Source organism: Fundulus heteroclitus, chromosome 6 (assembly GCF_011125445.2).
Source record: "Fundulus heteroclitus isolate FHET01 chromosome 6, MU-UCD_Fhet_4.1, whole genome shotgun sequence".
Taxonomy (NCBI): domain Eukaryota; kingdom Metazoa; phylum Chordata; class Actinopteri; order Cyprinodontiformes; family Fundulidae; genus Fundulus; species Fundulus heteroclitus.
Window position 1 is genome coordinate 20,233,590 of NC_046366.1, and position 17,428 is coordinate 20,251,017.

A 17,428-nucleotide genomic window follows, 5' to 3' on the forward strand; every position below is an offset into this window, starting at 1 on the left:
GAGCATCAACCAATTAGAGACACTCCGCTGTTAGACATAGCAGCAGACAGTAGAGGACAAACCCTTTGTTGCTGTTTATACCCATCCTATTATCACTACATTGAGAGTAATATAAAGCACCTTGCCTGGAGGAGGATTAACGAGGATATTAGGATCACGGATAACTTGTCAAAACTTTTACTGCTGTAAATATTTCCCGTCAGTCAGGTCCGTCCACACGTTGCTCAGAGTGTCAAAATGCTCTGCACAAGCGTCCAAGTTGTGACGTTGGACGCCTTTTTGACGCTTAAATTGCGTTTGGTCTGAACGCGACATAACCACTTTGCAGGCCTGCCTACAATGCAGACTTTTCATCCTTTTAATAACATTCAGTTTAACAATGTACCGATTAGGACTTATTTAGTTAATTTCCTGTCCTCGGTTTTTGTAAAGCTGTGATTTGAAACTTTTGTCAAGTCTTGACCTTATACAGCTTTTAGCCAATTCTGGTTGGTCTCTAAGGACTGCAATATTATAAAGTATAACAGGAATGGGTTTCTCTCTCGTCTTCCAGCTGTGAGCTATTGGCAGAAGTCAAGTCATGCCACAATGTGAAAGATAGGTCTTTATTAAATAGGGATTTACTAATACTTTAACAAAAAGACAAAATGGTAAAGGGGTTTACATTTTAAACTTTAGTATCTTGTTCCCAATTAGCAAAGTTGTCACAGCTCGCTCTACAGAAACAGCTGTCTCTGTATATTCTAGAGAACGTAGATTAACTTACCTTAACTGTGAGTTTTTCAAAAGGGTGCCAACACTCCCAAATCCAGCATGTTCCATAACAGCAAAGGTTGAAAGCTCAAAAGGATTAAACAGAGAATCCTTTGTTGTTCTGTGTTGGGCCCTCTTATTAGATGTTAACAGTCTTGCTCTCTCTCTCTCATGGTCTAAATGAACCACAGAGATGTCTCGACATGTTGTGGAAACATAATTTCTTCTTAAATCGATTGCTGACTTCATTTTAAACGCCTCACTAATATGGAAAATGTCAGCATTTGTAAACAGCGTTTACACCGAAAAATGTTGTTCTCAACGTGGCCTGGTAGGTCTTACTGTGGTGTGATCACTAATTGGAAAAAAAGTTTGGGTTCGTGCTGCGGCGAGATCATCTTTTTTTTTTTCTTATACTCTTATTGAACAGAGTTGGCACACAGATTTAATGTGTGCCTTTCCTTGCTTTCTTTAACTGAATTTTATACTGTAAGGACTCTAAGGAAGTAGAAAATAACATGTGGCTATTGGTTGAGGTGTTTAGTTTACATTGAGCATCCTATTGTCCTGCACCTTAGTAAACTGAGGGTTAATATCCTCTGGAGTCCAGCTGAGGATTAGGAAATGGAGGTTTAACTGCCTGTGCTAATGGTGGGTGTTTATCTCAATACTTTGTTTTGTCACTCCCTGACTCACTCTCATTTCCCAAAGCTGTCCCTGGAGCCTCCACTCTTGTAATGGCTTAGCTTTCTGAGCACCACAGGATGAAGAGAAAGGAATAACAAGATTCTCATTTGGGGTCTATACACACTGCCCACAGATACTTGTATAATTGGCCCTGTTTTCATTCTTCGCTGTTTGCTAATGCACTAGCTATTAGTACGGCAATACTGGTGCTGATTCCATGTGTTTGTTTATTGTTGGAAGTTAGTTCTTTGCCTGTTTGAGCACGCGTGTGAAAGTGTGCAGAGGTGTGTTTATATGTGTGTCAGACAGATAGAGAGCGTGCTCGGTCTCTCTCTTCCTCACTGCTCTTTTCTCTCTGAGTTTGGTCGTGGTTCCCCCGGGGCCCCTGTCGCAGTAATGGCCTGCTCCTGATTGCTCTGATACAGGTTAGGAATATTGGCTTTAATGATGTGTAAAATGAGCAAGCAGTGCCTGTGACATTTACAGATGGCACCGCCTTGGCCTGTTCTTCCCAACTGCTCGTTAATTCACGGGGAACGGCGAGCACTTCTTTAAGTGACTGCCTGACGCATGCATACGACGCAACACAATGCACAGAAAAAAAAAAAAAAAAAAAAAACTATAACTCACCTTGTGTTCCTCTGCACCTTGTTGCCGTTTCCGACCGCGTACTCGCACAAATGGATCAAACGCTGAGTCCTCAAGGTGAAGAGCTGTCAGCCGGGTCCTTTCTGAGGGTTTGTCACACCGGTCTCCAGAGGGCTCTGAGAGACTTAGACAGAGTAGATGCCTGATGGAGTTTGCCTTATAGACAACACAGCTGGGCTCAGCACCATAGCCCTGAGGTGCTAATCTGGTCCACAAGCCCTCCGTGGTGCATCTGCTGCACTTGCAACGTAAAAGAGGAATCAACATCCTCAGGTCAGCCGCTGTTCTTTCAGGTTCCGGTCAGCTTTGTGGGTCAAACAAATACCTTTACCGACAGTCTTTCAGTGAGCTACAGCTCTACCTGGATGTAACTGCTCCAATACAGTAAAGTGGTATGAGATTAATTTACAAATTTAAAACATAAACGTGACCTAATTGTTTTTTGTATAAAAAAAATAAGCATCAGGTCTTCCAAATGCTGCTCTTTTAATTATATCTATTGTCATTTATAATATCTATTTATTGAATTTTGATTTTATTCCACAAACATGGCTATCCGAGCTCAGGTAGCCTTAACTGCAGTCAGTACTAACTTAATGAGAGCAACAAGTAACGCTCCTTTTGCTTCTAGTTAATGACTGTCCATGTTTTAGCAACTGGAAATATTTTTCAAACAGCTAAACTTGTGTTTTCTGTAGCAAAGGAAAAGTGTTAGAAGACTTCATTAGCCAGTTAACGGCTGTGTGCAGTGATAGTAGGGGAAGTACCAAGTCCAGTTTACTCTGGACTTGGACAATTTTTCCGGAAATGCAGGTAAGAATCCCCCGAGTCCCTTTTTGAATTACTGCACATGTGCAAGACCATCTTACTAGCTCTTCCTCAGGGGGATTGCGTGAAAAAAATCTGCCAAATACCCTTACTTCTTTTTTCCGAGGCCCTCCACTTCTTCTCATAAACGTGTAAGACAATTCGCTTTTTGCGACTCTCAACCATTTTCAAAGGGTACGGAGAGAGCAGCGGAGCTACAATGAACGGCTAACACCCAAGCTCAATGGATACATAAACACTAGAAGTGCACATGAACAGCCAGTTAGCGGAAAGTAACAAGGAGCGTGCACGCACATTGACGTTACATAAGCGCGTCACAATGAAAGGCATATGGGACAACCAACAGTGAAGGTTTTCCTCCTGGAACTAGATGCCAAAAAAAGATCCTCTATACCTTTAAAAGCTAAATGAATAATATGAGATGTTTGTGCAGTAAAGTTTTATTTGATTTTAAACGCTTCAAATATGAATTTGTTGCTCATCTAGACAATACTTTTAGGATTTTAATTTAGAAGTATTTTTTTTGTCAAGTCTTTGTACACAAAAAGCAATTAAGATAAATATAGCGGCTTAAAATATCCATATCTCTGGCTAGAATTTTGTGTAAATAAACAACAAACACTACAAATGCAGACTGGAAATGCAGATTCTCTGACTTGGTTATAGCTACCTAATTCGATACAGTATATCCAGCTGCAAATCTGTAAGGAAATTCAAAGCCATTTTGTGCCTCTTTAAAGAGACACTTTGCCGGTTGCAATGCAGCTGCTTCACACCAATAAGCAATCAAGGAGAGGATGAACAATATGCGCAGCTGAGATGTTGGCAAAAACGTTTATGATCCATGTGATGGTTGGACAGAGATGTGTATCAGAACCTGCTCCTCTTTGCAGCTCTTAGGCCATTATGCTGCAGTTTCGATTTTAATGCCAAGTTAATTAAGGAAAGTCATATTTTCCCCATTCTTCACGCTTGGTGCTTCTACAGACTTTAAAGCATGTTTCTACTTGTCTTCCCACGGACAGATCTGTGTTAATTTATTGCTAATTGGCATGGACTTGTTGATCACTGGATCATGTAGATATGGTCAGGAGGTTAATGTTTGTGCTAATGTGAAAAGGTTGTTGTGCCTTGGTTATGCTCATGCTAAGGGCAACAACTGAGTGAGACCCTTTCCCTTGCTTACAATTGCAGGTATTCGTGAAATAGCAACAATGACTTTGACAGATTGTTCATGCTAAGACTGACTGTTTGCAGGATGAGCAGCTGCTAAAATTCCACATTGTGTGGGAATTAAAGTGTTTTTTTGTTTTTTTAGTGTATTGTGCTATATTTCATTACAATACATGTATTGCTCAAAACACTTTCCTGCCACAATCAGGAATTGTTCCGTAAGGGGTTCTAACGGTCTTATTATCTTGAGCAAATTTAACTGTATTGCACCTTTTAAAAGAAATGAAATTAAAGTATAGAAACGTATAACTTGAGCTTACTGATTTTAATTTAAAACCAACAAGGGAGTTAGATCAGTCCTGATTATATTATATATCCACAGCTGTTTGGATTTTTATACACTGAGTGAGAGAGTTCAAATGAGAGCTTTGTCACATGGAATCCTCTTATCTCTGTAAAGTATGTGCATTATTTATAACAAGCCCTCATTACATCTTTTCTTTTTTATGTTTTTATTTGTGTGCTTCCTTTTTCCAGACACAATAATTCCCTGACCATTTTGGGTTGAAAGTTCAATGCCCCCTGCACAGTGCAAGCCCTCAAATGATCTAATAACTATAAGCTGAACATTTTGTGTCAACCAGTGGATCTTAATCAGCGCTGACAACACATTTTCATAATATAGCATTGGATACAGTAACATTATTAAATCATTGCTGCGACAATTCTGTCGCAATTCCAACCATATTGAAGCAGCAAGGCAAATTTATTTGTATAGCACATTTCAGTACAGAGACAATGCGAAGTGCTTTACATGATTTAAATATAGGAAAATAAAACAGAATAAAAGCAAGTAGGAATAAAATGTAGAAACAAAATAAAACATGGGAAAATAGAAACTAAAAGCAAACATTAAGAACAGTTGGACTACAAAGTTGAACTAATGATGTTTCAGTAAAACAGTTTAACTAGAACAGTCGAAGGCAATCCTGAACAAATGTGTTTTTTAATCTTGATTTAAAGGAACTCAGGCTTTCCGCACTTTTACAGTTTTCTGGAAGTTTGTTCTACATAAGTTGAGCATAGGAACTATATGCTGCTTCTCCATGTTTGGTTCTGGTTCTAGGTATGTGGAGTAGGCTGCAGCCAGACAACCTGAGTGGTCTGGAGGGTTGATACACTGCATTGATTTCTTCTAAGCATTTACTCAGTGCTTGAACTGCTTCATAGTCACCTGGTGACATGGTGATGTAGAGCTGTGTGTTGTCTGCATAGTTATGGTAGCTGATGTTGTTGATGATGATCTGAGCTAAGGGGAGCATGTAGATATTGAATAGGATGGAACCCACAATTGACTCTTGGGGAACCCCACATGTGATTTTTGTCATCTGGGATGTAAAGTTACCTACTGACACAAAAAAATTCACTGTCCTTTAAGTAGGATTTAAACCAGTTGAAAGCTGTACCAGAAAGGCCGACCCAGTTTTCCTGACACTCTAACAGGATGGAGTGATCGACAGTATTGAATGCACTGAGATCCAATAGTACCATGTAGTTTGTATATCATTTTTAAGTCACAACTCTAATGCCCAAAAATATTTTGGACACATCCGAAAAGGCCTGTGAGATCACATTGGATTTGCTACAGTGTTATATATTTAGAAAGGTAATGCTGAAGTGTACTTGAGGCTGCATAACGTCATTGAAGTGCAAGGCAAAGGCACTTTGTTGTGACTGTGGTAAAGATTTAAACTTAGACCTAAAACACCGTCGAGTAGGCACTCCATTTTAAAGATACCATTCTTGTTTTAAAAGAGATGCACAGAGTGGTGGAATACTGAAATAAAAATATCATAATGACCAGTTAGATTTTAGTGTAGATGTCGCGCACAGTATTGATTTTTGTCTACCAATTGTGACAGCAACTGTAAGATCACTCTGCCCACCCAGAAGTATACCCCAGGTGGCTCTAACCCCTGACAAACAGAGACATTGTAACGGTGGTGATAGTGAACCGTTAAAAGAGGTAGTTTTGCCTTATCTACCAACATTAAGGCAAAAAGACAGGGGGGTGGGGGGAATACCAAATGAATGGTGAATCAGGTCAGTAAAGTTATTTCAAGGTATCCTTGGAGAAATCGATGTTAAAGCCCAGGTTAAAGTAGCAAACTTATACCCAACTTAAAATATATATTGTAGTAATTCAAAATACTTACTGCAGACTGCAATAGATGTTTTCATGCTGCCATCAAGCTATCCGTGGCAACAATTTACAGGGGACTCCTGTATTAGGAGTGCGAATTGCAAATTAAACGCTTTGTGCAAAATCCAAGTCCTGGTATCATGGCTGACAACAAAGAACTCAGGCAACCAGAAGTTGCAATGTACAGATATCCAAAACACATAAAACACCACAGAATTAGAGTTAAGCATTACCCCTTAATTTTACCAATAACTATACAATGTTTTTTGAACAAAAATTGAGTTACCTTCATACCGACAAACATGCAGTAATTCCCCGTTGATCACTGTTGTGTTCAGCTGTTCATGAGGTCGCCTGGCCGCATACCCTGCTTTGACATTTTACTAGACTCCTTTTGGTTTGGGGAAAGGAATAAACACCCTCTAAACATTCGGGATAACGTGTCGGAATTGTATTTTCCCTACTAACAACATTTAATCTTTCTTACAAATGTTTTTTTGTAAGAAATGTAATATCCATTAAGAAATGTTCATAATGTAATATCCGGGGATCTTGTCAGAGGGAAAGAGGGAGCAGCTTCTGCAGGTAAAGGGGCGTGTCGCTTTGGGACAAATTGCGATCGCTGATGGGTCAGTTACTGACGAGCCTCCAAGATTGATTGACAGGCGGCGTCACGTCAATACCACAGGTTGAAATGAATTTTGAAGTTTAACAAGGTAACGTTAAATAGATGATTTGCTGAACCATCTGCCCTGCTGATGAGTAGAAGGTTAATTTTAAAGATAGACAAGCTAACTCATTGTACTTGATGATTAATTTTGTTTTTGAACTGCACTATCTTTAAAACAGTGTCTGGTAGTATCCTAAACCTTCATTATCTGTGTTTGTCGCAACAGGAAGCACTTGCAAACAGTCTGGTTTGTCTTTCTTTTGACTAAACAGTTTTTTTTTGTGAAGATTTCCCTTACTTTAACCTGCTAATGGATGATGCACAGTACGGTTTTGACAGAGTTAAGACATTTATGCAGTAGGAAACGAGTGAAAACTGGACGTGTGAGTTTTTAAAACCAAAATGTACATACTTTCACACCAGAAAACCACCCACTTCAAGTAGCATCTATTCCTGTTTGTTTTTTTCTCTGCTTTCTATGTTTCTAATGTACATTGCTATACATACAGTACAAGATGTGTTTCCTCTTATGCACGCATCAGTTTAAGAAACAAGCCATCCGTTGCTTTTTTAATCTCCATAATGAAAGTGTTTTAATGCCTCCAATTTATTGCCTGGGCAGCCAACAGAATAATTAGCTTTGTTCAGGTTTTCACAGCACAAGTAAAACACCATTTGGAATCACAAATTCTAATCAAACGCATTAATTACTGTACCTGAAGGTATATTAGACAAGGAAAAAAAATGAAATTCAATTATGTGTATCACTATTAATCTTTTTGTTAATTTTTTTCGTGTTATTTGAATGCCTTAATGTTAACCTCTTTGATTCTATAAACTTCTTCTGCCATGATCAGTATTTCAAAATGTCACACACCCAGACGTTCACACACACTTTTAGTGCTGTAAGTCTAAATAAAGAGGCTTTAAGTCTTTATTGATTCTCTGTGACCTGGAGTCGATACCACAAACTAAATCAGATAATTGAAGTTGGTGTCAAGCTAATTGCATTATTGCTTTAGTCCTGAAGAAATGGCCCCTCTGCTGCAGCACAGAGATTGCAACATTAGTGGCATCCATCGCACATCTGTCATTAAGCAGCAAAGGACTGTGTCACACAGCAAGGAGTGTAAATTGATTGTAAATATGATATCTTCAGTCAGATGATATGTCTAACACCACAACTTCGTGTTATTGCAGACGTTTTATTAGTCATGCACTGCTAATTTAATGTCAGAGATATCAGAGTAATTTGCAGGATTGCAACCTTTTTATGTATTTTTAATCATTGGTTCAGTCGACAGTTTGACCATTAAAAGCACAGCATTCAAGTAGCAAATAAGCAGAGATATGATGTTGACAAAGTGGATAAAAGCTGCAGAGGCAAACACGTACCTCTCGTGTGCGTTTGCCTCCAGTCCTCCAAACGTGGTTTATGCAAATGAGAATACTATTTGCATAGACATAATTACGTAATTACAAATCATTTGGCAATGAGCTCAAGCATGTGCAGAGACAAGAGACGTTACACGAGTCACATTGTACTGTACGGAGTTAATGAATTGCTGCTGAACAGCATGTGTTGGAACATATGTTGTGTCAGAACTCCTCATAGAAAACATCAGGTGACATTTTCATACATCTTAGTCACAGAAAGAAACCAGGGGTTGAAGTTGGCTTAGATAAATGAAATGAAGAATAAAAAGACAAAAGAAAAAGTCCAGTAGATTTTGTTGCATTTTAGTCGAGCTAATATGTCAAATGTCAATGTCAAATTTATTTATATAGCACATTAAAAACGGGTATAAAAATGCACCAAAGTGCTTTACAAGAAAGACACCAATACCAATTAACAAAACAGAATGTGAAACACTGCTTCAAATAAAAGTCAGAGAATAAAAATAAGTTATAAGAAGCGATTTAAAATTATCCAGGCTGTGGGCAGATTTAATTTGAAGAGGTAAATTGTTCCACAGAATTGGAGCAACAACAGAGAAAGCCGATCTCCTTTCCTCTTAAGTCGAGTCCGAGGAACTGTCAGTAATAGTTGATTATTTGAACGTAGACTTCTCGACACAGACTGGAATTTTAAAAGGTCTCTAAGATAAGGAGGAGCTAATCCATTTAAGACCTTATAAGTTAATAAAAGAATCTTAAAATCTATTCGGTAAAAGACGGGCAGCCAATGTAAAGAGGCCAGTATAGGCCTTATATGGTCATGCTTTATGACCATAAAGTATAATAGAGAATCCAAACCTCAGTTTGGACATAGTAATAATCGTAAAACAAGTGAAAGAAATGTTTTTTTAAAACTTTGTTTAAACTAGCCAAACCCAGCCTATGATCAATCAGGTTTTCATCTTGGTCATCTATTGGCAGAGGACCAAATTAAACCCCACAGTTCAGTGCAAAGCTGTGAAAGCTGTAAAAGCCATAAAAAAGAAGAAAAAATGTCACCCACTTGCTCATGTTCAGACGCACCCATCCTGAGTTTCCCGTTAAAACCCCCGAGTGGTATACATATACACTGTTATTGCTTTTGAGCAATCAAACGTAATTTTGCTATAACTCCATTCTATCATGCCTTGGAAGAGAGAATTGGCTTAAAAGCTACTCATCATTCTACATAAAGCCCTATGAACTTGTCCTTCTCTCACACAGTTTGGTTTCCTCTGCTGTACCGCAAGGCCACACTCAAATAACTTTGTGTTAACAATCATATTCTTATGTCCAAATAGATAAATCCCCAAATTTGTGTGAAAATAACCATAGATCCATTTTTCTGCTGTTTGATAAATGAGGAACAAAATTTATTTCCCTACTAACATGATCTACAAACTGGTACACGCATTCATGTGCTTTTTCAAAGTACATGTAATCTTTTTCGAGCATAATCCAGAGCCTTTTTCAGTACACACATGTAAGCATGAGCAGATGGTATCTCTAGCTCTTGTTTCAAAATGTGAATTGCGAAATGTACAAAATGTATCAAACTACCAACTCTTCAATTGGAAGCCAACCCTATCCTCCACTTAACCCCAACCTCCTGATTTAACCTCACTTCTGACCTTATTTGAGTGGTCAACTGATTGATCAGTTGCAAAAGACAGACTGGAAATTTTTTCTAAAAGTGCAACACCTTAATTTTTAAATGATTGTCAAAGCAAAACTGTGAAGGTTGACAACAAAATTGGTCCAAGGGAACAATCAGTGTCTGTGCCAGTTCATAGCAATCATGCATCATAAGAAAAGTATTTACTATAGTTTCTTCAGTACAGAGGCCATAACAGGGGCCAGGACTAGTACTACAGGGGCACTGGTCCCTGTTGGCCTTTGTCTAGAACCACTCATGTATGCAGGTCAACAACAACATACGGTATCTCACAAAATAATTGAAAATGTTAAAATTGTGGCCAAATTTTCAATATCTTGTATGCCCATCATTATTTTCCTGCACTGGGCATGAAGTACACTCCTGCATGATGACATCCTGGAGATGCTGGATATTAGAGACCTTGCACACCTCCCCCTTCCATTTGAAGATGTCCCACATATGCTCAATAGAGATTAGGTTTGCAGACCTGCTTGGCCAGTCCAACAATTCACTTCAATTGTTCCCATTGAATGATCCCATTCCGCAACACAATCTAAACAATTTCAGTTTATTATTCAAATTGTTTAAAACATTTTCTATCCAAGGAAACCCAACAGACTGCATTGAGCCATCAATGGGCAGCATTCACTCCTCTTGGATGAGCATGTAGCAACAGTAGACATCAGCCTGCATTGTGTCATTGACTTCGCTGCCACGCCTCATACCGAGCATGCATGTAGCGACAGTGGAAAGAAAAACTCCTCTTTAAAGGTGTCATGACAACAGATTTAATTTTTCTGTGGTTTTAGGGGTATTATATGATGTGTTGTGTACTGATGAGGCCATGTGAATGTCAAGAGCTGGTACCAAAGGATTTGCTCATGGGCGCTCAGCTTTGTTTCTTTGCTCAAAAACGGTCTGATCAGAAAACAGTTTATCTTTCAATACAGGTTATCTTTCTACGTAATTCATATTCTCAAATCAGAGCGCATCATCAAGCAAACAGACTTTCCCCTCCCCTCTTCCTCTTCCTCCCAGCTGAAATATCAGCCTGCTAATTTAATGGCGAGTAGCGCTAGCATGGATGCTACTAAAAAGGCGAACTGTTCCGTCCGAGGGTGCTCAAAAACAGATGAAAGTTACCACTTACTCCCGGAGGATGAGAGAATCAAAGTGGTTGAAGTTCATTCATGGAGAGGTACCACACAATTATGACCTCAGTTTGTACCACGGTGAAGTTAGTTTTAGGTTGGATATTGGATATTTGTGCTTTGTGGCTTCGACAGTGACTGCCTCCTGTTCGAGCCAACACAGGGAGGTTGATCTGGGGCTGCCGCTCTGTGTTTGCTAACTTCACCACAGTCTATTATAAGATAGTGTTATGTTCATATGTTCACTGAAGCTGTTTCCTGAACGTTTTCTAACCAACTGATTTTTTGAAAAAAAAAAAAAAACTTCTGTACCAACACATGAGGTGCCAACCACAATGCTGTCATAACCTGTAAGTTAATTTGATTTCTAAATGCTGCTTCATCTGATAAGCATATGAGCACTTTCTGAAGCAGCAGTGCAGCGAGCTCTCCGCTGCAGTCACGCCGAAGTGCTCTCTGCACTGCTGCAATGGACCGTAGACTTTGGTCCCATTGTGTGGATGATGAATCACACCGCCTAGGTTGAATCCTTTGGTCAGCTTGGCCTCGCCTGTTTGATATCCTGCAATACAAGTACTTCCACTAATAATACAATAATACCATAAAAATAGTTTTGTGAAAATAGTGTTGTGCCACGTTTGACCGGTTTCCTAAATATGGTTGTAGCCAATCAGAAGTCAACTAGGCAGAGCCATATATCATTACCAAACTTTTTTACTGAGAAGGGAAATCTGGCCTGCCAAAACAACCCCCCAAATAAAGATAATGTTATTTTTTTTATTAAATTCTTTGGGGTATTTACATTTGCAGCAGTATCAACTACACAACTACATGCAATAGCTTATACAGTGACGCCATGGCCCTTTAAAAGACTCTTGCATCCAATTAATGGGGGGCATAAAGAGCATAACCTTGCCTGCAACCTGATTCCAGTGATCCCATGTCCCTAGTCTGTTTCTCTTCAACAGACTGGGGGAACCAATGACAGATTCAGCTCAGAAATAACATACATATGACATGAATGTTATGCCAAAGCTCATTCCATCTCATATTTGTGAATGAATAAGTGTCTTTCTCATAAAAAGCTGGAATCCATATCGCTTTAGCTTGCACCGTGAGGATTCATTGGGGTCCCGGGTGTTGATTATCTGTTGTGGATCCTAAATATTCTGCTTGAAAAACACAAATCTATGCTGATAAAATATATAAAGCTCTTTAAACCTTAGATTAAGCTTTAAGTTGTTGGTTTTTTTTTGTTTGTTTTTTTCCAGAGCAAGAGGATTCCTTCGAGTTCATCATTGTGTCATTGACGGGACAAACGTGGAACTTCGAAGCGTCTACATACGAGGAGAGAGAACTATGGGTCCAAGCAATTGAGAGCCAGATCTTTGCCAGCCTGCAGTCCTGTGAGAGTATCAAAAACAAGGTACAGTAGGTCATGAAACATGAGGAACGATAAGAAGAATTGCACAGGATCTAAGCACTGTCATCCTACTATTCTTCAGCTTAATTTACATTCCTCTCTTTCCTCGTCTTCCAACCTTGCGCTCCTTCCCACTTCACCAGCTTCACGCCATGACATGTGGGAGGTTGTCAGACAGGTGTGCCGCAGTATGGGGGATCTCTTATTAGATCTGACAGACATCAGAGATAGAGCACGGCTTGTGTCGGCATACTGGGGGAAACATAGTCTCATTTTCATATTCATATTCTCCCTGTTTCACACTCCTCCTGAGCATTTAAAGATCATATCCCTTCCTGAGTCCAGCTTTAATTGTTTGCCTTCTTTTACCCCACGCTGCAACAATTAGTTGCTGTTGACTGATTTTCTCCTTAATTTCTTGCAGTCTCGGTTAGGCAGCCAAAGTGATGCAATGGCCATTCAGTCCATACGGAACGTGAGGGGGAACAGCTTCTGTGTGGACTGTGATGCACCCAGTGAGTATAACTCTGCATATCTGCAAACTATTATAAGGGTTTTAGAAATATATTAAACAGATTTATTTATTACAGAAACATTGTAGAGTAATGTAGCTACAGTCAAAATGGAGAAAAAAAAATTTTCTCCATTTTCTCCAAAGATTGCTTACTTTATCCTGGAAAATATAGCTGCTTCGGCTGTCACAAAGCGGCATTGCAAAAACATTGTAAAATGCCTGTTTTTGTTTCTTGTTTGTGAAATAAATTACTGAAGACCAAAACTAAAAAAATGTTGGTGTTGGATGTTTTTTTCTTTTCAAATGATAAGAAAAATGTATTTAAAATGTTAAAACAAAGTTTATGATTAGGATTTGCCTTTAGACAGATGGCTAAATCTAGGGCTGGATTAAATTTCTAGTCATTGGTCAAAAATTTTTACAACTACAAAAGGCCCAATAGGGTGATGTGTCACCCTATTGGTATTTTTTTTCCCTTAAAGGTGTCTAAAAATATATAGTTAAAAGTACCTGTGATTAATATGCACATTTGATACAGATAAAGGTTTGCCAAAACTCTTCTCTAAGAATTTCTTAAAAAATTTAAGTTAATATTTAGATTTTTTTCTGTACTTGCTTTTATCTGTGAAAAATTGGTTGCTAGGGACATGTTCTTCCGTTTTCCCTAAAAGGGAGGTGTGTCATTGACAGCATTATAGTACATATTAACAAATAGACTAACAGTTTAAGAATCAAATGGCTGAATTAGTTTCTCAGTATGCAATCAAGTTCTCCAGAGTCCTGCACACTTTGAATGTCTTGTTACTGAAAATTGCTCTTTTAAATAAACTTACCTATCTTACTTACCTAATTACCTGAATATTTGACTCAGGTGTTTGGACCAGAGACACACATAAAAGTTGCAAGATATTGGTCCTCGAGGACTGGAGTCTGACACTCCTGATTTAGGCTGTGCATCTTTAATTTGAAAGATGCACTTTATTTTTTATTTTATATATTTTTTTGCCACTTAATGAAGTAAAGCAGGAACCAGAGGAAAAAACTTCTCCATTTACCTTTGCTACCCCAAACTTGGCTAAAATATTGATTTATCCAGGCCTGACTTGTTTTAATGCAACCAAACTGTAATATGGGTTTGATCCAGCTGAGTGGGTTAAATTTTTAAAAATGGTATACAGTAAAAAATGTGTGTATTGAAAAGAATAAACCATATTCAAAATTACCTAAATAGTAATAGTTTCTTCAATGAATATATTTCTATTACCCTCTTTAACCCTCCTGGGTTGAGAAAGGTCTGCCTATCTCCAATGTTTAGGGGCCAAGAGTAAGGGTACACCCACATCACAGGGCAATATAAAGACATACAAACATGTATGTGTACACTTACATTTATATGAGGTGATTTTAAGCACCCAATTACCTTAACGTGCATGTTTTGGGCTGTGGGAGGAAGTCACAGTCACTGCAAAGATCATGCAAAATCCACGCAAACATCTCATAATGTCTAAGGAGACTTTTATTGACAAACACCTTTTGGAAAGCAAAATTCATACAGGCCTGAATATTGAACATAGCTACCACTAGCCCAACAATTTAGTAAATAAGGGGCTAATATTAAGTTGACAAACTGGTTATATAGTTGAACTTAAGCTACAACTAACTTTTAGCATCTTTACATTTCTTGTGTCATATTTTGTAGTTGCTCAGCATGGTTGTTTCAGGGAGGTCTGATGTTTTATATTTCAAAATGACACTCTGTACAGAATGATGAAATTCTTTGGAGTCTGAACAAGCTGGTTCACGACTGTGGACCTATATTATTTGGTTAAAACCACCCAACATCTGTCCCACCAGCACATACCCAGCATTTAGCTCTAAAAAAATGACCCAACAGTGTTTAATGTATGGTATGATATTGGTATTGGTATGAAACTTGCTATTTTTGCTGTCTGTGGAAAAAAAACAACAACACTTAAACATTGCAGCTGTCATTTAAACCAATTTCCCCACACTAATAATGTAGCAGCCTGCATTTCCTTAGAACTGTATCTTGGCTTGGAGTCCCCGGTTTTATGAACTCATCTGATAAATATATTGTACATGTTATCATTTTAACAACGCTTTCCATACTTGTCTAAACATTTATGATTATTTCTTTTTTCCTATCCTGCAGACCCGGATTGGGCCAGTTTGAACCTGGGCGCCCTGATGTGTATCGAGTGCTCGGGCATGCACAGGAACCTGGGCACCCACCTGTCTCGCGTGCGCTCTCTGGACCTGGACGACTGGCCGGTGGAGCTCAGCATGGTGATGACAGCGATCGGCAACGCGATGGCCAACAGCGTGTGGGAGGGCTGTCTGGAGGGATACACGAAGCCAGGGAGCGACAGCACCAGGTTAGCACGATTCTGCAAATAAAGGTGATGCTTAATGAAGCGTGCAGAGATTATAGGAAGAAAAGGCAGAAGAGTCTCCTCTCCATTAGCTGCCATTTATTAGCTACCCACATTTCACTGAAGGCAGTTCACACCACCAAATGCTCCATAAGAATCACCAGGGGGGCCATAAATGTCAGCCCACTGAGTCAAAAACACATTATTTTATGTCTTCAGCTTCATAACAATGTCTGTTATGTCAGGGCTTTTATCCTTTACCGTACGCCCCGCTCTCTTTTTATAAGTCTAATATCTCTGCCACAGTCTTCTGCCTGTCTGTCCGTTTCGTCAGGTTAAAAAAAAAAAAAAAAAGTCATTAAATGAAGCGCCGTGTGTGACACTGTTTTGCAGTTACCTGACAAATGTCAGGGTTGTCGCTTAACATGCAAGTGCTAATCAGGGGATGTTTTTATAAATACGTCTAATTCCTGAACAAACACCAGATTTGTTTAATTGCATATAAGAGCCTGAGGATGATTAGCAAAGACAATTTCTTTTATTTTTGCATCTTAACCAGAGGCTTTACTGCTTCTTAATATATCCCTGTCCACTGTTTCCTTTCCTCTAAGACATACCCAGATCTGGTAGGAGGATTTTTATCTCTTGTTGACTGTTGAGACCCATCGTCCCAGTCTGACTAATGGCCTGTTGTGTGGCGGTGCAGGTAATTAAGCACACCATGATGGCTAAACTCCACCCCAACAGCCAGGCCCCCAGGTCCCAAACCACGCTGTCACATATCCATCACACAGACCTGGGTCATCACTCTGTCTGTCGCAGCAAAGATTGTCTGCAGGGTCTCGCTGGTGGCATTTGTAGCTTTGTAACTTTGTTAAGAGAAGTGAAAAAGGGGAAAATGTGGCTTATATTTCACGTTATTGCATGAAATGGTGCAAGCACAGCTACAGAAAGCTATATTAACTTAGTACTTGATTTGTTTGTATTCTATTAGGTTTATCTACATTGAAGATACTCAACAAGTATTAGTATTATATTTGGATTTAACGGACAGTAGTTTTGCAGTTAATCATATTTAGATTTTTACATTTTGCTGATACTAGAGATGCACCAATCAATCGACCAGCAATTGGAATCAGCCAATTTTGATCAACTGGAATACTGAAAAACACCCTCAGGAGCCCCTGGGTCGTCAAAGCTCAACGCCACTAGGGACCTATTCTCCAAGACCTAATCTTAATTAAACGAACATACCTTGGAGAACCACTCTATGTATATTCTACCAGAAGATAATCACCATCATATTGTGTACCTTTATTATTTGTTTGTAATTTTTATTATTATTATTATTATTTTAAAATGATTTCAAAAACACTGGAGCAGACAGTTAGTGAGAGATATAGAGATACTGTAACTGAGAAGAAATAAAGTGACCACAGTTTATGAAAGTTGTAATTTTATTTTGCTACTATGTATGTGATGCCATCATGATGTAGAGACCGTATTTGATCAGAGAATTGGAGGATGCAGGATGTATTTAATGTAGTTACACATTTTTAATGTCCTGTACAAATTCTGAACAAAATTATTTACCATCTAATTTTTTTTACTATTCCCGGAAATCCAGTAACGCAGAGCATATCCGCAACATACATAAAGGAAAACACCTGATCCGACCTCTGACTCTAAAAGTGTATACATGAGTGTTAAGAGAAAGTACACCTCCTTGTAATTGTAGAGTTCATGTTTGTTAAATAAATAACAAAAAAAACTTGTAAACAACAGCTTAGTTAAACATTAAAACCTTAGACTTAATAGGGTGCACTTTTTATCCTGACTATGTTCTGTGATGGCCATCTTAAAAAGAAAACACGGCATCACTGATATGCGT

At 38.7% G+C, this 17,428-nt stretch overlaps 1 protein-coding gene across 2 annotated transcripts in view; it reads left to right on the forward strand.

Annotated features, from left to right (window-relative positions):
• The window catches only part of agap3 (ArfGAP with GTPase domain, ankyrin repeat and PH domain 3), a 190,545-nt gene that overhangs the window by 152,037 nt on the left and 21,080 nt on the right, over positions 1 to 17,428 (forward strand). For both annotated transcript variants that reach the window (XM_036138280.1, XM_036138279.1), the window contains exons 14-16: positions 12,479 to 12,633; positions 13,055 to 13,145; positions 15,318 to 15,540. In XM_036138280.1, the coding sequence (XP_035994173.1) occupies positions 12,479 to 12,633; positions 13,055 to 13,145; positions 15,318 to 15,540 (469 nt within the window). The remainder of the gene's footprint in view (positions 1 to 12,478; positions 12,634 to 13,054; positions 13,146 to 15,317; positions 15,541 to 17,428) is intronic.